The sequence below is a fragment of the Diospyros lotus genome, chromosome 10 (genome assembly GCF_014633365.1).
Source record: "Diospyros lotus cultivar Yz01 chromosome 10, ASM1463336v1, whole genome shotgun sequence".
Lineage (NCBI taxonomy): Eukaryota > Viridiplantae > Streptophyta > Magnoliopsida > Ericales > Ebenaceae > Diospyros > Diospyros lotus.
The window spans coordinates 25,748,057-25,774,368 of record NC_068347.1 but is presented as its reverse complement, the minus strand read 5'-3'; the positions used below and the strand labels follow the sequence as shown (position 1 = coordinate 25,774,368).

Here is a 26,312-nt window from a genome sequence, read left to right as displayed (position 1 = left end):
GTAGCATTATTGCATTCATTTGAAAATTAACAGGTTAATACAACATTTCTGGCTGATAATTCCAAGAAAAACCCCTTAAAATATTCTCACCAACCAATCATATTCTTAGTACTCACACTCAGTCCTCCCACCTACTTGTGAGAGTGACAATTGACACCCTCTAACCAGAAAATATTAAATATTCTTAAGTATGCTATTTATACGTAATAAACACACATAATTAAAGCTTTATGTTCATCATAATTGGAAAATATATACTATTTTATAAGCATTCAAACAAATTAATAAATACAAATGATTGTAGGATTCTTGCAAATGGATATACGCCCCAGGAAAGCTCTCTGTGTTACTGGTGAGCTCCAATGTACAATGAATAAACTCACTCACTCGAGTAACCCTTATAATTACAATCGATTCAGGGTAATAGATTGGTTGTGTTTTCCCAGGAAAATATATAGGGATGGATGGAATAGTGGGCGAGGAACAGAGGGAAAGTGAAGGAAAATCCTGGCTTGTTTTCCTGCTTCTTCACCTCTCTTCTAGTTGTTGCTTACAAAGAGGGCAGCAGGATATGATTCTGAGCCATTGATCCACACACTGCAGATGGAATATGTGTGAGCACGGCAGTTGTCTCATCTCTTCCTTCTCCCTGTACTTTGATAGACAGATGCAGCATTCCTGTCAATACAGCCACGTGCCGTTAGATTTATGTTACGCGAGACGAGAGATAGCCCTAATGTTTTAGGTACTTGCAGTTGCAGGGACTGCTAACGTCCGTTTTAAGGGGTGGGGGGTCCGTGTAATTTACTCTTAAATTGAACAGATTTGTGTGCTGTGTAAAAAGAGGCCGTGGCTTACGGGGTTTTCATGGTTTTGGACTGATTTTCCGAGCTCTGAACTGGTGTCGAAATCTGTGTATTTCCAGGAGGGTAGGCTGGAGATTTGATCGTCAGAGTCCCCTCGATGGACTGACGCCATGTTCATGTTGTAGCCGAGGAGGCTGCTAACGAGGGGTACAAGGCAGCACAGGAAGACAAACAGCAGGAATGGGAAGGAGTAGCAGACTGCATTCCAAGCGAGCAGAGAGATGCAGAGGAGATAGAGCTTTGGAGCTCGACGAAACGACCCAGAGCGAGAATCGAACAGCCAGACATTGCCCATCACGAACCATATCGCGAAGAACAGCTCGAGGTAGGTCCGGAATTTGTTCATGAAATGCAAGTTCCTGGTTGAAGAATCCCTCAGCCTCAGGCAAGAAAGAAACATGGGAATTGGAACAGAAACAGAGGAAAACAAAAGTAATGAAAACAGGAGAATGCTCTGTTTTGAATCAAACCAAGTACCTGGGTTCTTCGTTAGTCCTCTGCTGTTCTGCGTCCAAATGGCCCAAGCTATCTCTTGCATTGACATGGAACACCCAATACCGCCAAAAAAGCACCACCAGATTGAGGACACTGCCAAGATCGTACCCCGAAAGCCACACTCTCATGGGCCAAACCGGCCTTTCTCCCCCGGAAACCGCCAGAGTATACGTTACCATCACAATCTGAACAAGCAAAGCTGTCAGCTCCATCGCCATCCAAGAACCGGCATTGAATGGGTTCGAGCCAAGATCAGATCTTGATCCATTTTGGTAGTGAAACACCCTTCTCAGGAAGCTGAACCACCTGGCTCGTGACACCCTCACCGCTGTCCTTGCCAAGAACGAGGAAGAGGGAACCCGGGAGAACCTGTTTCGCACTGCCATGCCCGCTTGATCATCTTCCCCGCTGGCAGAAACTGCCGAATACGAAACTGCAGTCCCGGAGTTGCACGCAGAATCTGCTACGAAGAAGTAACTGCTGTTCATTGTATCCAAATTCTATTAGAATCCCAAAATACTCTGAAATCCTCAATCTTGAAGGAATAATTAGTCTCTTGAACAATGTGGCTTAGAGATAGAAGTGCCTTAGCATCAAACTTCAACGAACAACATTCAACCGAGAGCTAATATCTTGTCAAAGAACCCCGAAATACGGGCAAATTAGCTAAAACAGAGGACGAGAAACTTGAAAGTGAATGGAAGGAGAGATGGAAATGGGTGGTAAATAAAGGACAGAAGGTGTTGAGAACAAGTCAGGAAGGTGGAGATTGAGCTGAGATGGTGACCAAATATCAAACAGCTTAACTGCTGGCCTAACTTCCCCTCCTTGCTGGTTTTATTTGTTTGGCAAGCAAAGCTCTGAGAGCAATTTGGATCGACCATAACGTTAGGATCAAAGCAAAGATCATTGGGGGAACAACTAATTTAGTTTCAGTTTTGTTCAGTTTAATTGAAGCACAAAGCACTGAAGCAGGTTATTGATTCATTGATTTAGACTTTTAATTTATTTTTGTCGATTCCGGTTGGCCAACTAATCCAACCAGATAAATTTATTTTAAAGGAAATAATACTAGTGATGTGTGACAATGAAATTTTTTGTCAATATATACATATGCATATTGTGTCTCCAATGAGGGGATATAAAACATTATATCATCTTATTAATTGTATTTTATTCATTGATTAGGGTCCAAACTTATATCTTTTAATAAAAAAAAATCAAAAGTAACCCATTCTTTTGAAAAATTATAATTGATTAAGCTACTAATTTATATAAAACTCAAATCATCTCGATATGAATCGTGAATATCTTTAAATGTGCATCTAATTTAATAAAATGACAGAAATAGATAAAATATCCCTCACGTTATGTCTTAATAATAATAAAAAAAATATTTTTATCCAAGTAGTAGTATTTCAACTTCTTTTTATAGCTAAAAAAACTTTGGAAAGTGACATGGAGATTTATGCAGCTTTTATAGAAGATGAAGATTCCTATCCAAAGTTGGTTAGGAGAGAAATACATGAAAGATGAGATGAGAAGGTGGCAGGTGGTAGCATGGCATCTTTTAAAGTGGAAAGTTGAATCACAGTGAGAGTTTTGACATTCTATTTGCATGAGAAGATAAGGTGTCCCACCTTTTGGTGTAAAGGCTAATTGGCATGAAGAAGAATAAGAAAAGTGCTCTTCCATTTGCTAACATCTCAAGCTCGTGTTTGGTGTTGTGTCCACAACACAACACCTTTCCCTCTTCTTCTTTGGATTTGTTTTCATATTTTTTTTTTTATGAGAGAACAAAAATATCAAAAAAATTGACATTTATAATAAATTATTACCGACACTTACTTTTTTGGGGTTTACATTCCTTCACAAACGTCCTGCACTATCAAATCTTAATAGATAGTATAAAGGGTAAATCAGGATATCTGGTGACTCTCGATTTCAATTCGAAATATAATATGCAAATGTGATGACACGAACACTGAGCTAGAGCTGTCAGAACTACCAAGCTATGTCCCTGGGATAACACTTACATTTTTTTTCTTTTATGATTTAATTATTTTAATACTGTTTTGTATTTTGATAATTGTTGAATTTAAATTTATAAGCCAGAACATAATTAATTTGGGTTTGGATGAAAATTCAAATTAATTAAACTTATGAACACTAATAGATATAGGAGTTTAATTTAGATTTACAAATCTATTCGTGATTAAAATTCAAATCAACTAGATTTATGAATGCCAATTAATATGTGCTTCAATGAGTTACCAAACTGAGTATAGAATCCCTCGACTTTCATATATTTTAAAATAAATTTTATTTTTATCTAGGTTTATATTATTTTTGTTTAAAACTTAAATTTGACAATACGATAATTTATATATATCTGTATTATTAAAAAAAATTGTTTTAACGGGGAGAGGCCGAGGAGGAGGAGGTCCGGACCCGGCTCAGTAATATTTTTGCCAACAGGAGAGGCCGGTTCGGAGAGAAGTCGGTTCGATTGTGCGCCGCCGCAGGGATTTAAGTTCGCTTCTCGGAACTTCCGCTCCTGTTGTTCGACGGTTCTCTCTCCGGGGCTTTCTCTCCATCTCTCGCTCGCTTGCTCGCCATCGATCAATTGGCCGATCGCACAAATCTGTTGTATGTATGCACCATCTTTACGTCTTTCCGTTTCTGTTTTTATCTGAATCTTTTTAGTAGTTTTAGGTTGGGAATTTTAGGGTTTCAATAGAGTTTTCGATTGAATATTACCGATGAGGTCGACTTGTAGCTTCGGTCTGATTTTCGGGAAAAGGTGAAGCTGCAATTTTTAGCTTAATTTGTTTATTATCGCGCTCGTAATCAATTTATAGTCACTTAAACAAATTTTTGACGACATCGGTACAGAAGCGGGTGGAAGTATTTCATATGAAATGGTTCAGGGAAAGAAACAAAATTACCGTTTTGCATATGCTCGATTTTGTTTCTTTCCTATTAATTAATTATTTCCGGTGTGTTCGTGATCTGAATATAATGCTATGTTTTTGTTCTTATGTTCTAACGTTTAGTTTCCTACAAAATTTCCTCCACTGATTCTTGAGCATTACATATAGTTCAAAATATTGGAAAAAAAAATCATGGATATTGATTATTGAGAAACTATAACTGTGATGCTAGAATCACTTCCACCAGAAAACTTATGAAAAATGTTACACAGTATTGACTGGAAATTCTTCTTACCAATGGGTAGACCAAATTAAAAGGATTGTATAAGGATATGGTGGGAGAGTGAATCTTAGAGTTTGTTTGGTTAAAACTTGAGAGCATGAGATGACGTGTTTGATTAACTAATTATAGTAGATGTTTCTAGGGAGTGTCTCAGAACTCACCAGAAAGTTGTTTTTGTTAGCTTCAAAGTTGTAGTTGTATGAAAGTGAAAATTGTATGAAAAAATCAGAACCTAGCTTACTTCTTTGATTCCAAAAATAACCAAAACCAGAACAACAAAATCCGTGCACAGAAAAGTCCCAGGTTTCAGGAGGTGGCATAAGGGTTCCTAATCATTGTTATTGGATTACTTAACATGGTAAAAAATAGTTTATAGATACAGGTAAATGATATATTGATTTTCATGCTCTGTACTGCAGGTTGGGAGTGGTGGGATTATTGGTGTATGAGAAAATTTGGGCTTTAGTATGCCTCTTGGCACTCTGATCTATTATGTTTTTGACTTTCTTCTTCGCCATAGGGGCCTTCTTAATTGGGTCCTGAAAAATCGAAATGTCTTTTGCAGATTTGTGAGGATAGTTAAAAAACATGACAACTGCAGCTCGACCCACATGGGCACCTGCAAAAGGTGGTAGTGAACAAGGTGGGACTCGAATTTTTGGCCCTTCCCAAAAGTACTCTTCAAGGGATATTGCCTCTCATACGACCCTGAAGCCCAGGTTTGAATTTTTGCTATTTACTCTTCAAGGGATCTGTATGATACTGATGCTTATTATCCATGGTTGTCAAAGGCTCAAGGTGCATTGAGGTGGAAATTAGTGCTTGGGGCCTAGGCACGAGGCACAAGATGAAGCGCAAGCTTCAAGCACATGAGGCATACATTTATTCAAAATGCTTGTAAAATACTTATACACTATTATTTTCAGTATGTACCTATAAGGAGGTAGATGGAAACTCATAAAATCATAAATGACAAGTAACCAACTCTATTATTGCAGAAAAACAATTAGTTTATTTTTGCAATTAGTTTTTCTAACTGCAAAAGAGATTTGAAGAAAGAAAAAATTATAGTAAAACACACAACAAAATAGTTACAGAAAAACAATTAGTTTATTTTAAATTGCAAAAGAACTTAGAAGAGAGAGAAAAAAAAAATCAGTAGATCACACAACAAAAACAAATTAGTGTCTTCTAAATTGCAACAAAAATTAGAAGAATGAGAAAAAATTAGAGTTGGACACAGTGAAAAACAATTACAAAAAAGAATTAGTTTTTTTTTTTCTAAATTACAAAAAAAATTAGAAGAAAGAAAGAAAAATGAAGCGGAACTAGGACATGAATAATTCTCCAGCAAGTGATCATCACTGCCAGGATCTCGGTGGCGATTGGGAGGTCCGGCAGATCTCCGGTTTACACCACTAGGTTTGGCTTTCACTGGTATACAAGAATATGAAATCAAATCAATAAGAAATAAGATCTAAGATGACGACAACAACAATAACAACATATCCAACTTTTATCCCATTATGTGGGGTCTGCTACATGAATTCTAGACTTCTATGTGGGTTACGCTCCAACAGATAGTTTGTTTAGAATTCATATTTGGATCCGACTAAGTTTTACGCTGTCTGTCGGTTACCTAACGCAACCCTCCTCCTTTATCCAGGCTTGGGACCGGCAGTGGATAACATCCCCTGGCGGAGTAATGATGAAATAAAGTTTTAACACCATCTTCATATGGAGAAGTTTCATGAGATGGTGGTGAATGAAGATCTAAGATGACAAATGGACAATAAATAGGGTTTAATACACTTTTGTATACAAGGCATGTGCCTTGCGTCTTGGGCGCCTCAAGCATGGTGTTGCACCTCAATGTTGATGAGGTGCATAGAGCTGCGCCACCCGCCTGGGCGCACCTTTGACAACTATGATATTGTCTTATAAGAAAATGCTATCTTTTTAATGTTTTTAGAGGGAGAGTAGGTTAGAAGAGTGGGGAAAAAAAAAAAGAAGACAATTTCTAACCAATTGGATCAACACCAATTTGGACATCATAAAATTTGGAGCCACAACACCATAGGTATTATGCATTATTGGAATGGTGAATTGGGATGTTCTTCATGTATGCTTGCTTGTTCACCATAACAGCAACATCACAAGCCTTAGCCCCAATATGCAGAGTTGGCTGCATGAATTTGGTAGAACTCTTTTCAATTGATTGAACTTCTACTCAAAAACAGTAGGAATTTCTCAATTACAGTAGCTTCAACAATGGAAGTAGCAAAAAAAACAATGAAAGAAAACAAAATAGGTCTATTCGAGAGGGCCTCTCTCTCCCACGACTTCTCCAACAGAATTTTCCCCACCCCCCTCTCTCTTTCTCTCCTCCCTTATATACCTACTCCCCCCCACTTGTTCCAGCCACAAGCTAGATTATTCTCTTCTAACTAACTTGTGACTTTTTTAGCCTTGGGTCATTTTACTTGGTTGCCCCATGTGGTCCCCCACCCCTTTCCTTCTTTCTCCTTTGATACGTTTGTTTAATGGGAGCCCTAACAGAATTCTAGTTCTTCAATCACATCTTTTGTAGCCCGTTATATCATATAGCATACCCGAGGGTTGTTCACAATTTTTTCTTTAACCCTATATTATTTTTTGCTATAAACTTCCATTTTATATACTCACCTCACAAGTGCATCTACTGGTATTCTTTTTGCTTATTCAAACTATCTTAATTGCATCTTGGTCATCTTACTTTTAATAGGCACCACCAACATTATTATGGATAATCTTGTTTCTAAATTTGTCTTTTTTTGTATGACCGTGCATTGACTGTAACATCTGTGGCACATGATAAAAAAGGAAAAGGAGGATGAAAAATGAACATATATATGCATCTCCTCAAGGTAGATGTGGAGAACTTGGATGAATCTAGATACTCTGAATTTTTGGCATCCTAAATGAAGTGGAAAATCCTCGGCTACACTTGTTTCTTTCCATGGAAATTTATCTCTTCCATGATTATTTATGTTAGAGTAGAACACAACACTCCCACTGATTCTCTAAACTCAAATAGATCACCTTATTCACTCCCATACCCGAGAACACAGACAATGTAGATAACACAGACAATATAGATAACACAAACAAGAAAGAAAGAAAACAGAAAAAACACATGAAGATTTATCTTGGTTCGATCTCAAAATAAGACCTACGTCCAGACTACTGTTGCGCCTCACAATCCACTATCTTGAAACACCTTTAGGATGATTAAAAAGAGCACTTGAATCCTACCCAGCTCATATACCCTGAAAGCTAGTAGAATTACAAGATTATCCCCGGCCTTACTCTTGACCTCTTACTCAATCCCAATACACAAGATAGAAACCGAAAGGTAATCCTATTTCTAAATGAAGCGCACACACACATATCCTTCTCCATCCCACGATCCCTGTTTATAAGCTATAGGGTTGTGAGTTACAAAGATTAACCAACTGACTGGCTGACTGAGAATAACTAACTATATTATTTGGTCAACCACTCTTCTAGAAACATACCTTCTGGAAGAGTTATGATTCTAACTCTATAACAGAAAAAACCATACACTTGCAGTATTACAAAATACTATTTGTTTACATTTAAAAACCTTCTAATTTAGTACAAATGACATAACAAATTCTCCATCCATTTGTACTTGATTAGACTTCATCTCGACCCTGCACTTCTTCAATTTCCTCTTGGATCAACCTACAGAATCCTCATGCAATGTTTCAGCTTTGATAAAGGCACTGCTTTTGTAAACATATCTGCTGCATTGTCTTCCCCTGCAATCTTGGTTTGAAACACAGTTTTATCTTCAACGATTTTTCTTATAAAGTGGTGTCTTACATCAATATGCTTAGTCCTCTCATGATGAGCTTAGTTTTTAGGCAATTGATTTACACTTTGACTATCACACATCAAAGTGGCCTTAACTTCTACCCCTAGGAGCTCACTTACTAGGCCCTTAAGCCACATAGCTTCCTTAAATGCCTCTGAAACAGCTATGTATTCTACCCTCGGTAGTGGACAATGCTACCACATGTTGGAGGCCCGACTTCCAACTAATTGTGGAGTTTCACAGCCTAAAAACATAGTCGGTTGTTGATCTCCTTTTGTCTATGTCGACAGCATAGTCGGCATCCGAGAATCCTAGGATGCTAGCTTTTTCTCTTAATTTTGCTCCACCATAGTATAAGGCATTATTTATAGATCCTTTAATATATCTAAACATCCACTTGACTTCCATCCAGTGGGGCTTTCCTGGATTTGCCATAAACTGACTTATGACGCTCATTCCATGGGCCAAGTCGGGTCGAGTGCACACCATGCTATACATGATGCTGCCTATTGCTCTCGAATAAGGAATATGATCCATTTCCTTCTTCTCTTCTTCATCTTTTGGGGACTGGTCCGTGGATAATTCGAAATGGGTAGCAAAAGGTAGACTAATTGCTTTTGCATCAGTCATTCCAAATCTAGCTAATAGCTTAGCTAAATAGGATTTTTGTGGGAGATATAGCTTCCTATGATGCTTATCTCTTGAGTTTTCCATCCCTAGAATTTTCTTAGCTGCCCTTAGCTCCTTCATTTCGAATTCAGCCCTCAATTTTTTCTTGAGGAGCTGGATTTCTTGTGTGGACTGACTTTCTATAAGCATGTCATCCACATAGAGCAACAAATATATGGAAATACTAGAAAAGTAGATACAATAATCATAGGAGCTTCTAAAGTACCCTTGGCCTAACATGACCGAATCAAACTTTCGGTACCACTGCTTTGAAGACTGCTTAAGTCCATACAAGGACTTTCTAAGCAGGCATACCTTCTCCACCTCTCCCTTAGCTTCAAAACCCTTTGGTTGATCCATTAGAATCTTCTCCTCTAGGTCCCCATGAAGAAAAACGGTTGTTACATCTATTTGCTCAAGATATAAATCTAATTGAGCAGTGATGGCTAGAAGAATTCTTATAGAGGTGCGTCTCACAACTGGAGAGAACACCTCGTTAAAGTCAACACCCGGCACTTGGGTAAAACCTCTTGCAACCAATCTGGCCTTATACCTAGGCTTAGAATTCTCTCCTGCTCCTCCTTTAATTTTGTACAACTATTTGCATCCTACCACATGTTGTTCTTTTGGTCTTTCAACCAATTCCCAGGTATGGTTCTTCTTGAGGGATGCAATCTCATATCGCATGGCTTCAAGCCACTTGTCTGCATCCTTTGAAGCCATTGCCTTTTCATAGGTACGAGGCTCCTCTCCTATAGATTTTGCTGCATTAGTAAAAGCATATGCTACTAGATCTGAGTATCCATACCTTTGGGGTGGTCTACGAGTTCTTGGTTGCCGGTCCCTTGCCACATTATACCTATCGGGGTTAGGATGGTCCCCTAGGCTGGAATCTACATCATTGACACCATCTTCCCCTTCAGATTGAGAGGGTTCTTGGTCCTAATCTTGGTTACCTATAGGTTCTAGTTCTAAAATTTCATGTTCTAATTCTGGAGCATCTTGAGGAAGATTTGGGCATAATTCAAAAATCTCCACGTGAACAGCTTCTTTAGGTTCTCCTTGATCAGGCTGAGATTCGTGGCTTCCTAATTTTATGGTAGACTCCTTATCAAAAGTTACATCTCTAGTAACTATGGTTTTTGGTCCATCTGATTCTAAATTCCATAGTTTGTAGCCTTTAACACCAGATGGGTAACCAATAAACATGCATTTCTTAGCCCTAGGCTCTAATTTGCCTTGCTTCACATGAGCATAGGCTAGGCAACTGAACACTCTAAGATGGTCTAGGCTAGATTTATGTCCTATCCATCTCTCATAAGGGGTTTGGAGATTGATAGCTTTGGGGAGGGTGTTCTGTTAAGAACATGGGTTGCTGCAGCAACAACCTCCCCCAAAAAAGTCTTGGGTAGTTGTGCATGAAAAAGCATGCATCTTACCCTTTCCAAGAGGGTTTTATTCATCCTCTCGGCAACCCCATTTTGCTTGGGGTTTCTGGGAGCTATAAGGTGCCTAATAATTCTACCATCCTTACACATTTGGTCAAAGTCTCTACTACAAAACTCCAACTCATTATCAGTTCTTATGACCTTAACCGACCTGCCCTTTTGATTCTCCACCATACTTTTCTATGTCCTAAATGTTTCAAAAGTGTTATCCTTTGATTTTAGAATATAAACCCACAACATCCTAGAGAAATCATCTATTATTGCTAGGAAATACCGAGAGCCCCCATGAGTTAATGTTTGAGCTGGACCCCATAAGTCTGAATATATATAATCTAGGGGTGCTTTTGATGAATGGATTGCTGTTTTATTGAATTTAACCTTGGTTGCCTTCCCTAAGATGCAAGATTCACATTTGCTTAACTCTAGTGCCTGCCCTAAGTCTAGAATACCTTGATTTGCAAGTTCCTTGAGCTCTTACTTATGTGTGACATTTTTAAATGCCACAGACTTGCCTTGGACCTAGAGTTAATGCTAGCAGCAGCAGCTTCACCACTTAATGTAGTGGCTTGTAGGATATAAATTCCATTCTTTAAAACAACCCTCATACAAATTAGAGATCCCTTTGAAATTTGGACAGCTCCACCCTTACCTTTAAACTTTAGCCCATTCCTATCCAGCTCACCAAGGGAAATTAGGTTTTCTCTTTAATTCAGGGATATATCTAACTGATGTGAGGGTTCTAAGAGAGCCATCATGAAGCTTTAACCTAACATCTCCTATCCCTTGAACCTTGCATTCATGGTCATTGCCAAACAAGACCTTTCCTCCATTGATTTCTCTAAAGTTTTGTAATCAATGTCTCTTTGGGGTCATGTGGAAGGAGTAGCCAGAGTCCAGGACCCATTCTAGGTTGTCTGCACTTTCACTGACAATTAGGGCCTCCGAACTATCATAATCGGAGTCACAATAGTTTGCCCCTTCTCTTGAATTTTCTTTCTCGGCTAGGTTCTTCTTTCTCTTAGGACAGAGCCGCTCTGGCAGTAATAGCATTTTATTGGGCTTTTTCCATTTCTAGATTTAGACCTTGATTTTTCCCTATTTTTCTAGTCTCTTTTAGAGCTTCTTGACCTAACTGTTAGGGCATCCCCAGGAGAAGATTTATCATTCATCTTAAACCTAAGTTCTTTGGAATTTAATGCACCTATGACATCTTCTAATGTGAGCTTATCTTTGCCATGTTGAAGGATGTCTACGAAATTCTCATAAGACTTAGGCAACGGATATAAAAGCACTAAAGCTTTGTCCTCATTTTCATATTTCACTCTTATGTTTTCTAAGTCCAGGCACAACTTATTAAATTCATCTATATGGTTGTGCAATTTTCGAGATTCTTGCATTTTGAAATTAAAGCACTTGGCCTTTAAGTATAGACGGCTGGACAAAGTCCTTTTGAGGTAGAGATCTTCGAGTTTTTTCCAGACTTCTACCGCTGTCTTCCACTTTGAGACCTCTTGAAGCACTTTATCTTCCAGGCTTAGAATCAACATACTGTAGGCCTTTTTGTTGATTTCCTTTTGAGCCTTTTCTTGTTCTTCAGTCACCACCAGTACTTCTTTCCTGGTAGTTGAGTCTGCAGTTTCATCCTTTTGTTCTAGTCTTCCAGAGCTTCCTCTAATCCTTGACTGCAGAGGAGAGCTTTCATCTTTATCCTCCACAAGCCGAAATCGTTTGTTCCATTGAATTTGTCGATGTCAAATCTTGAGGCAGATGGTGCCATATCGTTTTCTTGTGTCGAGTATGATTCCTTAAGTTTCTTGAAAAATCTTGATTGCTAAAGAAGACTTATTGGCTCTGATACCACGTTGTTAGAGTAGAACACAACGCTCCCACAAATTCTCTAAACTCAAATAGCTCACCCTATTCACTCCCACACCTGAGAGCACAAACAATATAGATAACACAAACAAGAAAGAAAGAAAACAGTAAAAACACATGAAGATTTATCTTGGTTCAGTCTCAAAATAAGACCTACGTCCAGATTGCTGTTGCGCCTCACAATCCACTATCTTGAAACACCTTTAGGATGATTACAAAGAGCACTTGAATCCTACCCAGCCCATATACCCTGAAAGCTAGCAGAATTTCAAAATTACAAGACTATCCCTAGCTTTACTCTTGACCTCTCACTTAATCCCAATACACAAGATAGAAACCGAAAGGTAATCCTATTTCTAAATGAAGCGCGCACACACATATCCTTCTCCATCCCAAGATCCTTATTTATAAGCTATAGCTATAGGGTCATGAGTTACAGAGATTAACCAACTGATCGGTTGACCGAGAATAACTAACTATATTATTCGGTCAGCCACTCTTCTAGAAACATACTTTTTGGAAGAGTTATGATTCTAACTCTATAACATAAAAAAACATACACTTGCAGTATTACAAAATACTATCTGTTTATGCTTAAAAACCTTATAATTTAATACAAATGACTTAAAAATTTATTTCTATCACCTCTTCAAATCCTAATTCTCAATGAAAGTAAAAAGTGTGCTTGACATTTTATTTCTATTTTAGTAGAAGTTTAGGCTAAATTCAAAAGAGGGATTATGATACTTGGCAAATGGACTTAACTTGTGTTATGGTAGCTAGCTGAGTAATCTAAATAAATGTGTAATTAGGCTACTAGCATTTGAATTTCCGTTTAGCATAGCTGGTAGAATGTTCCAGCATGCTGTACCCAATTGTAAGTGCACATGGGCATGAGACCAACCATTTTTGGTGCCCAAACTTGCCGGATCAGTATAAATAACTGATCAAAGCGCCAAACTAGACATGTTGAATGAAATTAGAAATTAGTTTCCCTCCAATTCTTTCTCTAAATCTCTCTTTCCGTTATGATCTCTCTCTTTCCCTCCCAAATATCTTCTATTCTCTCCCAATTCTCGTTCTCAATTCCATGAGAACTCTTGTCAGACTTGTAATCTGACAACTTGGTTTTGAAATGTTTTTGTGTTACGGTCCCTAGTTTGTGATCAAGTTATAGGGTGATGTACTTAAACTTCAAGGAAAGGATTAGTTGAAAGATTGTGTTTATGTGTTTTCCTAACCTTACGACATATTTTTCTCTTTTTAGTTAACTGCAATCAAGAACTTGTTGGAGAGAACTCTTCGATCTCTAAGTTTTGAGGAACTCAATCTTGAAGGAACTTCTATTTAATACTTTCATCAACTTCCCCTTCTTTTTAAGTACAGCTGAATTCAAAGACTAGAACTAAATAACCACCTATCTGAAATTGCTTCCATGCTTATAGGAAAGTGAAACTAACATAGAAAAGAAACTGCCATAAAAAACTGAAAACTAAACTGCCATAACAGTTTGGTTCTTCTCCCTTGCTATGAAGGATTGAGAAAATTATTAGTCAGCAGACAAGTTTAAACAAGTGATAAAAATATGTTAATCAGAGGGCAACACGTTTAATTTGCAAGCATAAATGGGGAGCGTAATAAAAATGAATTAGCAAGGATTTGTAGAACATTCTGGTTTTTAGCTCATGGGTACGTGGAACCCCTCTATTTACCTCTTCTAGTCGAACTCTCTAAAAAATACCAGGCATATTGATGTTCTGGTAGTTCTTGAAACCAAGCATCTTCCTTTCTTTTTTTATTTTAAATTCTTTAGTTTATGTAAATAGTTTCACTGTCAGATCATCTATGCATGCTTTGTTTTCTTTCTGGTTCCTATCTACAGAATATATTTTGCTGATTGATACGCTCACTGCAGAAAGGAAGGGCAAGACACCCATGATGAATTGCAGAAGAGGAATCTCCGTGAGGAGTTGGAGGAGAGGGAGCGGAGGCATTTTTCATCAAAGGATAAGTCTTATATTGGTAGAATAAATTTTGATGACCTTTTTATTATACTTTTCTTCCTTCACTATATTCCTTTTTTTTTTCCAGTAATTAGTAATTGTTTTATGCCAAATTAATTATGATTGCAGAAGAGAGGGATCGTAGAAAAGGAGGCCATCTTCTACTGGAAGGTGAATACTGCCTGCCATTCCATTTTGTGTGCCAAAACCTAGTTATCTATACATAATTATTCAATTTGATTTTGTATTTATTTCACAGGGGCAAGGAGAGATGCTGAAGATCGTATTGTTCCTCGCAGTGTAGATGCTGATGATGCTGATGTGGAAGTTAAAAGTGACAATGGAAGGTTATCACTCTCTGATACTTATATGCAAATGCATATGCTAATCAATACTTACTATCAGTTGTTTAGGTTGCAATTGTATGAGCTTGGCTGCTCAGATTTTGTGATTGTTAGCTTATGTTTGATAATAATTGAACTTTAGTATGTACTTAATGGATGCCTGTAGTCATTTTTCTAATCAGGAACCCTAAAGGATGAAATCCATTTAGAATGTGCATGTGAATATAGCCAAATTTTAAGATGTTGTGATTACTGATGTTTATGATTCTTTTGGCTAGTGATGATGATGACGATGACGAAGATGAGGATGACACAGATGCCCTTTTGGCCGAGCTTGAACAAATAAAGAAGGAAAGAGCAGAAGAAAAGCTCCGTCAAGTAAGTTCTCAACCTTTAGATCTCCAGTTGTTTACTACAGAATATTTTCATGAATTGATGCTTTCTTTGACAAAATCCAATACTTCCATCCGTGTGTAGGTTTTTTAGTATTAGGTAAGTTGAGCTTATTATGAATACTAGTTGAAGTTGCCGTTCAATGCACGGGCAAGTTGGTTTTTTTAGTTTATATTATATAACATCCCTACCTAGTGGGGTTAAGGCATTTGTTGTTGTTGGTGGTGGTGGTTGTTGTTGTATATTATAGAATATATTTTGGAATTTAGGAAATAAGATCTATTCTTTTACTAGTAAAAAATACAAATTAAAGTGATATATAAAACGTCCTCACAAATTTGTATTGTAACACCTCAAATTTTTCTGAAAATTTGGGAAAATTTAATTATGAAGGAAAATTATTACCAAGATTCAAGATGGCAAAACTATAAAAAATGGACCTCAAATTTGAAATCCTTGTGTCAACTAGGTCCCTTGGTATATAACTCAAATGGGTTTTGGAAGGAGTGATAAGATGCAAAATTCAAGGTAAGCACTGTGAGATATGCGGAATGAGAAGTTTATTGCTTAAAAATTTTTATTTGGTGAATGCTATGGTGAGGAGGAGAAAGGAAAATATATACACATATATATATATATGTGATAGATTGAAATTTGGAGTTAACATATGTATGCACATATATGATGATAATTATAATTACCAAGATAAAATTAAATATTCTCTCGACTCTCAGATCTTGGTTTTCTTCTTTTTCTTCTTCTCCTAGTATCGATCTTCCTCTTTTCTTCCTTATTTGCATTAGGCTGGTCAAAAAACGACATCGTGTTATAAACTTAAAAACGATGTTGTTTTAAAGTTAGGTCGGCTTAGTTAGTTCGATTCTTTCAACTAAAAAAATCGAACCGAAACCGAATACTCGGAATTCTTAGAAAAAATAATTGAACCAAACTGATGTAAGGAAAAAATCGAACCAAACCAACAAGTTCGATCGGTTAGTTCGGTTTACCCGAACTTTTGCTCTTCCCTACTAAGGGTGCCAAAGTTTTAATTTGAAATTGCTATTGAGTTCCACAATTTTTCTTGAAAACTTCAAAGGTGGGTTCGCTTGATGTTGGTGACAAGATGGGAGTCCCCAAGACCAAGTGGAGGAGGGTTGCAAATTTATATAGTCTTGATGGGATTACCAACTCAAAGGAAGAGGAATGAGGCAAGCAAACTTTATATACCAATGCCTTGGCATAATGTCAAGTTATGTGATCAACCTAATAGAATTGGAGGATTAGAGTTGAATGCACTTGAGAGGAGGGATACTATGATACCTACTTAGAGTTATCTGATTTCCTTCACATTTAGAGATTACCTAAAGCACACTAACATATAGAAGTTTCACAACACCCAAGTTGAGACGAGGAGGTTGCTTGAGACTCCTATGTTGAGAGCAAAGGGTTCTATAGCATTGAGTTGGAGCCTATGTAGATTATTGAGATTAGCTTTGATGATGATGAGGTTAATGATGCTCCAACGAAGTTGAAGGAAGAATTTGAAGAGGAGCTTGAAGAAGAAGAATGGCACGCCCTCGAGAAAGAGGTCGGACAATTTGGGTAATTCTGGAATAATTACTGGAAAGAAGAGAATTTGAGAAAGAACAGATATGTCGAGAGAGAGAAGAGATTGAGGGAGATAAAGAACAGAGGGAAAGGAAGAATTTGAGAGAGAAAAAGATGGACTTCTAATATTCCATAAGACGTCGAACCCATTCTACAACAACCTTATTTAAAGGCAACTGCTTCCTGCTAAGTGTTTAATTGCCAACTAAAGTAGTTGTATTATTCTAACTACTTAACCACTAGCTGTTACACTTAGTTACGGTAGTTTCCCAATGACTAATCTACCCCTGAGTTGTAACAAAGAATCGAAGGAAAATCTTGAAGAAGATCTAGAAAAGGATCCTGAGGAGGACTTGGACGAGGGTTTTGCTTAAATTTCTTACACTTGTTTTCCCACACTATGGGGAATTATTTTGTATTTTGTGGCTAAGCTAGTGTTGGGGAGTGTTAAAATGTTTTGTAGTGCAAAAGGGACATATTATGTTATGATTTTGGAAGTACTAATTAAATACCTTTTGTTTTCCCCTTAATGTGAGTATGAGTTGATAAGAGTATTACTTGGATGTTCAATTGGTTGCCATGAGATATGCCTTAGTTGGTGCATATGGAGCTGACCCAACCGTAATTGCTACAAATGATTTGCATGCGTAAAGACTTGATAATACCACTACCCCCCAAATGGAAATGGAGGTTGCAATAATGGGAGTGATGATAGCAATGATAGTGGTGGTGGAGATAACAACAACAATGGTAATGGGGAGAGCCTGGTGGAGCCTTTAATACTGGTGGAAACATGTTGGATTGAATGGAGAGATTGATATGTTATATGCAAGGGACTCAACTAGTGAATCAAAGTCCAAGCATGCTAGATAGATATCGCAATTAGAATCTGCCAATATGAGGGGAAATGTTAATGATGACCCACACATTAGCAAGTTTTAGCTTGAGCAAATGGAGAAATTATTTGAGCACATGAGGTGTATTGAAGAAGAAAAGGTCAACTTTGTGACCTCCATGTTATAGTATGAGGCAAGGCAATGGTGGAAGACTATTAAGAAGGCATTGGAGGCCCCGAAGATCCTTCAAGGACAGTAAAGCCTCCAAAATAAAGAACAATATGTTTCCCCTTGCATTACAAACATTTAACACTTTCCAACACTAGCTTAGCCACAAAATACAAAAATAATTCCCCATAGTGTGGGAAAACAAGAGCAAGACATCTCATCAGAACCCTCATCTGGGTTTTCCTTTGGATCCTCTTTTGGTTCTTCTTTTTTAGGCTCTTCTTCAAATTGTTCCTTCAACACTATTGGAGCATCATCGACCTCCTCATCGCTAGAGCTAATCTTGATGATCTCCATAGACTCTAACTCAGGCTATGGGACCCCTTCTCTCAAATAGGAGTCTCACGCATCCACCTTATCTCCTCTTCCATCTGTTGGGGTGCTTTAGGTAATCCCTCAATGCAAAGGAAATCAATGAACTCTAAGTAAGTATCATAGTATCCCTCCTCTCAAGTGCATTCGACTTTGATCTTCCGGTCCTCTCGCATGAGGCTGATTGCATAACTAACATGAAGGTTCATTGGGTTGGTTACGCTCTCATTTCTTGGGAAACACACCACTATTTAATCCATCATGGAAAGGTATATAAAGTCCGCTTGCCTCCTTCCTTTTCCTTTGAGTTGGTAACCCCATCAAGACCATATAAATTTGCAAGTCTCCTCCATTTGTTCCTAGAGACTCACCACCATGTCACCAAAATCAAGAAAACTTACATTTGAAGTTTTAAAGAAAAATTGTGCAACTCAATAGCAATTTCAAATTAAATCTTTGGCATCCCTAGGGTTGCTTTTTTCTCATCTAGTGAACTTTTCCTTAGGTTCGCTCTAATACCTAGTGTGACACTTTACTCTATTTGAATGTTATTCGTAGCCCAAAACTAGTGAAAATATTTGTCATGTACCTAGGGTTTACCTAGGGCTTTGATAGGAAATTGAGAGAAATTAGAAGGGGAATTAGATGGAGAGGGAGGAAAAGGCAGCAAGAAATGGGGAGGAATATAGACAGAACATCAAGGAGAGGGAACTCAGAAAGATCGAGAGAGAGAGAGAGAGATCAGAGGGAAATTGGAGGGAGATTGTGAGAGAATTCAAGAGAGAGAATAAGAGAATTCATTTATCAATTCAGAAAACATAATCCTCCTATCCTCAGTTGTGGTTTATGTATAGCTTAACAGCCTCTCACATGCACCCATGTGTAGTACAACAAATAGTATAACTGCCTATAGCTAAGGACAAAGCCCCATAATAGAAAGGGGAAAGAGAATTTCAATTATTGTGCAATGCAAGTAGGCTAACTACTACTATATTTACTAATCTATCATTGGGAACTCTTGGGGTCATGACAATTCCTCCCTCCTTAAGAGGGTTCTTGTCCCCAAGAACTTGTAGCAATTGGGCCATTGCTCTTATCCAATACCAGCTTTCTGTGTCTGTTTTATTCCTCTTTTTTTCTTTCTCCTTCTAGGCCTTTTCTTCTTCTGTTCTTAGGTTTCCAAGATCAATTCCAGGCATAATTTGTCCCAGAACTTCAATAGAAGCAACCTGATCGAGTTCAAGCCCACTACAACCATCTCCTACAATAGCTATCCAATCAAGATTGGTATCCACCTTAAGAACATGATTAGCCATTAGTTCATCCTTTAGTATAGTTGATAGAAACTTGGATGTGTCGACTGGAGTAAGAATCAACAAAGCAGCGGTAGTTTTGTTCCACATAGCAAAACTTTTGACTGCTTTAACTATCTCCTTTAGCTTTCCTTCCGCTACCAACTGTCCCCGAAATTCCTTATCAAATCCACGCACTTTCACAATATTAGAAGACATTTTAACTGAGAATATATCTCCAATCATACCATTTCTAGTGATAGTAGGGGACTCAAATTTTTTTGCCAACCAAGAGTTGCTTTGACACTGCAGCTCACCAACTAGAATTTGAGCAAATAAAATAGTAGAAAACTCTTCCTCCTGAGTTGTCTCTTGCTCATTGCCATACACCCTAAATTTATCCTCCACAAGTTTCTCCTCTAATGGTGTCCCAATGTCCATCCCCGCAATTTCCCTTCCTGTACGGTCATACTGATTGCATAGGGAGGGATGAGTAGGTTCCACAGGTTCCTCGATGACTGAAACATGGCCTCCATCCCGACCTTCATCCCTAATATGATTTATGGCCAGATTATTTGAGGAAATCATATCCCTATCCGGACTATCAGATGCATGAAAGCCATATTCATAGCAATTCTCATCTCCAATCTGATTTACAGACTGATTCTCAACCAAATCTTCAACTTCCTGCTCTTGTAAAATGTGGTCTATACAGATTTCCTTATCCAATCTCCTTTCTTCTTCGAAATCTCGAGTTACCCTTGACAAGTTTACTTCAATTCCAGCACCAACTTCTTTAATATTGACTGAATTTTCAGTTGGAATCTCCTGATTTCATGCAAACAATTCAACAACTCCTTTTTCCTTGTGTTTGCTGGAATATCCGTCTGCATGAACTTATTTTTCAAAAATATCAGATGGTCCCTTTGCATCTGTTGCCCTATCAACCTAATCAGTACAGATTCCCTTTGGATAATGCATTTCACCACCAATATCATCTCTGATGTTGCAGTCATCCTTCTTGATAATTCTGCCTAAATCAAAATACTCCTTCTGCACATACTCGGAGGTAAGCAATGAATCATTTTCCCATAATCTAGATTTCTCTTTAGGCGGCTTCTTTTTCAAGAACTCCTTTTGGTTAGAACTTCTATGATGATCATCTAAAACATTTCTTCTCGGTTCATCGAAGAATTCAGCGGGAAAGCTGACGTTATACCTCTTAGTCAGCATCCTTGCAAACTCCTGTAGCTTCTCTCGTAGCACACAGCCCCATTCCATGCTCGATTTGTGTATCACTCTTCTTGTTTCCTTGTCAATTTGGCTAAACCCATTATCAAACTTCTTTTCCCATGCCTAATGCTTTTGACCAAACTCCTCATGATCTCTATTGTATCCATTTGAGAATGCAGGATTCTTCTGCTGCTATTGAGACTCCAATTGTCTCATGTGTGCACTGCTCATGGTAGCTTCTCATGAACAGGACATCCCGCTGAAATTGCAGCATTCTTCTGCTGCAATTGAGACTCCAATGGTCTCAAGTGTGCACTGCCACCCATGGCCGACTTCTCACTAGCAGGACCCTTCGAAGACCAAGGAGCAGGAATTTTATACATATTGAATCCAGACCCTTCTGTGAGCTAATCGGCTATAAATTAAAATCGCCTTAACACAATTCAATAGCCGAGGAGCACCCACTCTTCTTTACCTTTCCAATTCGAACCAAGTTAACCAAAATTCCAAAGCCTAAATCAACCTCTTGTTCCCCTTTAGTCACAACCTAGAATTCGATGGAAGTCACCGCTTGTGGAATTCTATTCACTGATTCGTTGTTAGGAATCGTCGGACTTCTAATCGGAATCTCTTGAATCACTGATTAATTAATTCCGATAATGGTTGAGGTTGCTTTCCTGAAACGCGATTATAATAGCTTGGAAAACAACAATGAATCAAACTGTTGTTCCGCCTTCACAGTCGAACCTTCTGCCCTTCCTCCACAATTCAAACCGGAAGCCTAGAGTACTTCCTGTGAGTTTGTTCAGTTCCATTGCCACCTTTAGAAAATCGATCGATTCTGAAACAACAACTATGCTCTGCCTAATTGAGAATTGTTCTCCTCTCAATTTAGCAACCTCATATCTATTTCCCTAGATCGTTGCTATGAATCACCTATCAAATTAATCGACTTTGTTGCTCTAAATCACCATTGCTCCAAAAATCAAATATCCTTGCAGATCGCTGGAATTCCCCACTAGAATCATCTAGGCTGCTTGCCTTTCTTGAGCGACTGTGATGCAACCAACGGAATTCTCCGGAATTGAGAATCAATGGCTGCGATAGTTTATGACTTGGCTTCCAAATCCGTCAAAGTTGCTTCTTCTTCCACTTCGAGCAAGACTCACCGAAATTCGCGGCCAAACGTTAACAGTCGGCTTCGTCTTCAAGACTTGGACTCGTATTTGTCGGAATCACAGAAATTCACTGGGGTCTGCTTCGTGACTCACCGCTGAAATTTGCTAAAATTAGCTAGCTCACTGTTGATTTCAGAATTCATCATGTCAGAGTTACCAACGAACTCTCAAAAGTTCGATTGGCTCTTGTCGCAACTCTTGTGAATCGCTCAATCTTGTTTGGAGGGAGATTGTGAGAGAATTCAAGAGAGGGAATAAGAGAATTCATTCATCAATTCAAAAAACATAATCCTCCTATCCTCAGTTGTGGTTTATATATAGCCTAAGAGCTTCCTACATGCACCTATGTATAGAACAACAAATAGCATAATTGCCTATAGTTAAGGACAACGCCCACCATAACAAAAAAGGGAAAGAGAATTACAATTATTGTGCAATGCAAGTAGGCTAACTATTACTATATTTACTAGTATATTCTTGGAAACCCTTGGGGTCATGACAATATTATTTTTAATAAATAATTAATTTAATTTGATAAATAATTGCCATGCAATATTAAACATTTAATAATAAATTTCTCTGCTTGACTTTCTAGAGTTCCCTTAACTCTCAGCTCGAGGTTAGGTTTATCCTTCCTAACTTTAGTGGGCGGCACCCTTCATTTTATTTATCAATTAAGGATAATAAATAATTAACTTACGAAAGTCGTGAATTTTTAATCTACAATTCAAATCCACTCATATACTAAGAATTGGTTTTTGGTAATGTCTCTTTTAATTTTTCATTTCAAAATTAAACTCTCTTCTACTAGAAATTAATTACATTAGTTTATACATATACATATATATATATTTATGCCAGTGCAACAATTATGCCACCTAAAATGCCACCCCTTTGTGGCATGCTTAAATATTGCTTCTCCGCACAGCTCTTAGTTTCAATTCTCTTTGTGGTATGTGTTGGTGCTTCGCTTTTTATTTTGTTTCAACTCTATTTCTTCGAACCTTGAATGATGTGCTCTAGACTCCAAACCTTAAGCGCAAAATTAAAAATCTACTTATTTTCTTTTTGGCTTTGTATCTTCGAACCCTTGCACTTCCTAGTGTAATCTGATATCCGAACCTTGAACTAACGGATCCTACTTCTTTGAACCTCACTGTTTCCAAACCATGCACTTCCCAACATACTTGGAGGAAATTAACACTTTTCACAAAACACTAAAAGTTAATATTTCTCTTGAGTTTTCACAATGCAACACAAAAATATCATAAAGTAAAGATTACACTATCAAAGTCCACTATTCTGAAACACATTCAAAACTAAATATTTATCATCCTAACTACACACTCAGAATAACTGCTACTTTGTACTCCATATTTTAACACTGCTAAAACACAATCATAAGTTTTGACTATACAAAATAACTTAAAAATCAGCGAGCTTCTCCTTTCATTTTGGACATTGCCTGAGCACATTTAAATGTATGAAGTAAGTGATTAACACTTGGAGGGTTCAAAAATGTTTTTTGTGCATGATTTATGTTATGATCGTGAACTTTACTTTGACACATTTGTGACTAGAGACTGGTGACAAACTTTTAAATTTCTATCACGTGCCCCACTTGCAAGATGGGTCCCAGATACATTTGACGTTCATCTCACTGTAAAAGGCATATCTTGTCAAACACCTTGTGCCCAAACCTATGGCCATAGTTTCATGGTACGAAAACTAAAATATATTTCTTTGATGCAACAACAAATAAATAAAATTCATGCTTGACATGAACAGTATCACAGCAGTGTATTTATCGTGCAATATGTTATTTTTAAACTTGATGATGAACCCTTACCTTAGGTTTAATCTTGCTAACCTTGGTCGTCCTCTTTTTCTACCTCGGTTCATTGCCTTTGCTCTCCTCTTTCTTTCTCTTCTAGTTGAGTTGCAAAAGTGTAGCAATAGCAAACAAAATCTCATTTTATACTAATCCCTCACCTAATACTTTTAATCACCCTATAATCCACTCAATAACCTTATACTTTTAAATGCTCTCTCTCTCTCTCTCCATGCATGGAGCAGCTTGAGCTGCTCCTCCTTGACTTGTGTTACACACACACACACACTCTTTTATCTTGTTAATTATTATTGTCATCTATATATTACCTCCAAATTTCTATCTCGTTCAATCTCTCATGTATGTGTATATATATTTTCCTTTTTCTTTCTCACAACATTGACCAAATAAAAACTTTTGATCCATAAGCTCCTTCTTTCACATATCTTGTAGTGCTCACCTTGAATTTTGTGTCTTGTTGACCACTTCTTCCAAAACTCAATTGAGTTATATACCAATGGACTCGTTTTGACACAAGAATTCTGAGTTCAGGGTCTGTTTTTCCAGTGTTGCCATCTTGAATCTTGTAATTATTTTCCCTAATAATTAAATATTCCAAAATTCTAGAAAAATTTGGGGTGTTGCATGCATCTCAAATAAAAAAGTATAGAAACAGTAACAGTAATCAATCATATATATTGCTTACCTACAATACTTATCTCTAATAGTATCTTATATCTTGATCTATGATTATCTGATCACATACACAAAGTTTTACACATTTAAAATTAGAACTACAAAAATTTTGGTTGAATCAAGTCCTATATTTTAAATAGTTAGAGGAACTTGAGATGAATCTTATTTTCTATTTTGTTTTTGCAATTATGTGAGTATAATTTTTCTTAATGTAATAAAAAATAAAAGAAAAGAACAACCTTGTTCACTGACTAAATATGGCACCACCCAAGTTCGGACTAGCATTTAAATACCCAAATGGGTATAACATATTATCTTCCTGTTGATTTTTGTTTTTTTGGATTCAAAAGATAGTTTTAACTAGGAAACAGTTCAATTTATGCTAAGAGGACTGAGCGGCAATTTATTATTTCAAATGGATTCTGTTTTGTGTTGCCTGTAAATAGATGATAGGTTTAATTTGAGGCTTTCTATGTGGACTGACTGGTACCAGGGGAGAGAATTAGGGGAGGCTTCCTTTATTGTAGCCTTTGGAAAGAGTTGGAACCCATTAATTAGCATTTTGGAGAGCCGCGAATGAGGTGGGAGGAAACAGTAGTGGTGTCCACCACCTCATTAAGAGTTCATCTATAAGCTATGGGTTCCTGTAATTAAGAGAGATAAAAGTTTTTTATCAGGAGGCAAGCAGCTGCACTGATGCATTGCCCCTTTTGTATGGTAAAGATTCAATGACCATTGAGCTTGGCCTCAAGTGAAGTTATCATTGATCAGTTCTATTCCCTGAATGCATGCTTTTATATGGACTTGTTAGATTCAAATGTGTTGGAATGGCGTATTCATGTCCTTGACATCCCTGTATTTCTGTTCACACATGGCAGGAAAGGCAAAAGCAAGAGGAAGAGCTCAAGGCAAAAGAAGCAGAATTGATACGGGGAAACCCTCTTCTCAACAATCCAACTTCTTTTAATGTGAAGAGGAGGTCAGTCAGAAAATCCAACCTTTCTCAAGTTCTTTACCTTTTGAGGCTTGCCTGTGAGCTCGTTACATTCTTGTTTTGATGTACTCATTATCTTTTTCGTATTTGCTCAGGTGGGATGATGATGTGGTGTTCAAAAACCAAGCTCGTGGTGAAGCCAAGGCTCCCAAGCGCTTCATTAATGATACCATCAGGAACGACTTCCACCGGAAATTTCTCCAGAAATACATGAAGTAACTCCCATTATCGAAGCTTAAAGAGAGAGGACCTGTAATGCTGTGAAATCTATGGAAGGCCATTGTCTCTCTCTATTCTCTAACTTGTATGTTTCAAAATGTTGAGGATGATTCGGGCAAGTAAGAACTTGGTCAAGGATGGAGTTCAAGTTGGGATCCTGTGTGTGATATGTTGCTTTCGATGATATTTTATAAGAATTGTTCACTTCTCAGGATTGTTTGATGTGTTGTGTTCCATGTCGTTGCAGGTTAGCTTTTATGACCTATTTCTGTTGTGCAAATGTTTGCTTCATCTTAGAACTTTCTGTGAATAAGAACGACGAAGAAGATGCAACCAGCTGCATTGCCGAGGCTTCCTTAAAAGTTCCGAGGGATTTGATTCAATCGACTTGAGTTCTCAAGCGCAAGAACCTCCCTGCTTTGCAATGATCAAGAGGGAGCCACTTTGATATTGCTTTTCGTAAAAAGTGTTGTTTTTCACTACTGTTTTCTTGATTTTTAGATCACAAAGGATTGACTGAGTAATCTTACTAGGCATCGCAAGTGAGTTCTCAACAGCCGGCATTTGCTTGTAGGCTAATCGGGTCCCATTTATAGATATCAGCGATTAATCTCTCAAATTAATAAAGTTAACCAGATTAAGGAATCTCTCATGTGAATCAGATGATGATAGAGACTGAACAACTTTCTCATTTCG

General features: G+C 37.7%; 2 protein-coding genes across 6 annotated transcripts; one reads left to right on the top strand and one right to left on the bottom strand.

Annotated features, from left to right (window-relative positions):
* Positions 1 to 256: 256 nt before the first annotated feature.
* Positions 257 to 2,219, bottom strand: LOC127811808 (E3 ubiquitin-protein ligase At1g63170-like). Its single transcript, XM_052351983.1, has 3 exons — positions 1,344 to 2,219; positions 859 to 1,225; positions 257 to 678 (listed from the first exon to the last, which is right to left on the bottom strand). Exons 1-3 carry the CDS (start codon positions 1,847 to 1,849, stop codon positions 529 to 531), a joined length of 1,023 nt encoding a protein of 340 aa, XP_052207943.1. The 5' UTR covers positions 1,850 to 2,219; the 3' UTR covers positions 257 to 528.
* Positions 2,220 to 3,843: 1,624 nt separating this feature from the next.
* Positions 3,844 to 26,239, top strand: LOC127811731 (uncharacterized). Of its 5 annotated transcripts, none has more exons than XR_008025778.1 (9): positions 3,844 to 4,010; positions 5,143 to 5,296; positions 14,365 to 14,471; positions 14,582 to 14,623; positions 14,712 to 14,799; positions 15,075 to 15,174; positions 25,282 to 25,382; positions 25,493 to 25,775; positions 25,864 to 26,239. XR_008025778.1 is itself a non-coding variant. In XM_052351885.1 (9 exons), the coding sequence occupies exons 3-9, from the start codon at positions 5,166 to 5,168 to the stop codon at positions 25,614 to 25,616; spliced, it is 693 nt and encodes a 230-aa protein (XP_052207845.1). In that variant the 5' UTR covers positions 3,870 to 4,010; positions 4,997 to 5,042; positions 5,143 to 5,165; the 3' UTR covers positions 25,617 to 25,838. The 5 variants fall into 5 exon arrangements, 4 of the variants coding, with proteins under 4 accessions (XP_052207843.1, XP_052207844.1, XP_052207845.1 ...); XM_052351885.1 differs by lacking the exon at positions 25,864 to 26,239 and adding an exon at positions 4,997 to 5,042 and having other exon boundaries at positions 3,870 to 4,010; positions 25,493 to 25,838; XM_052351886.1 differs by lacking the exon at positions 25,864 to 26,239 and adding an exon at positions 4,997 to 5,042 and having other exon boundaries at positions 3,880 to 4,014; positions 25,493 to 25,838.
* The last annotated feature ends 73 nt before the right edge of the window (positions 26,240 to 26,312 follow it).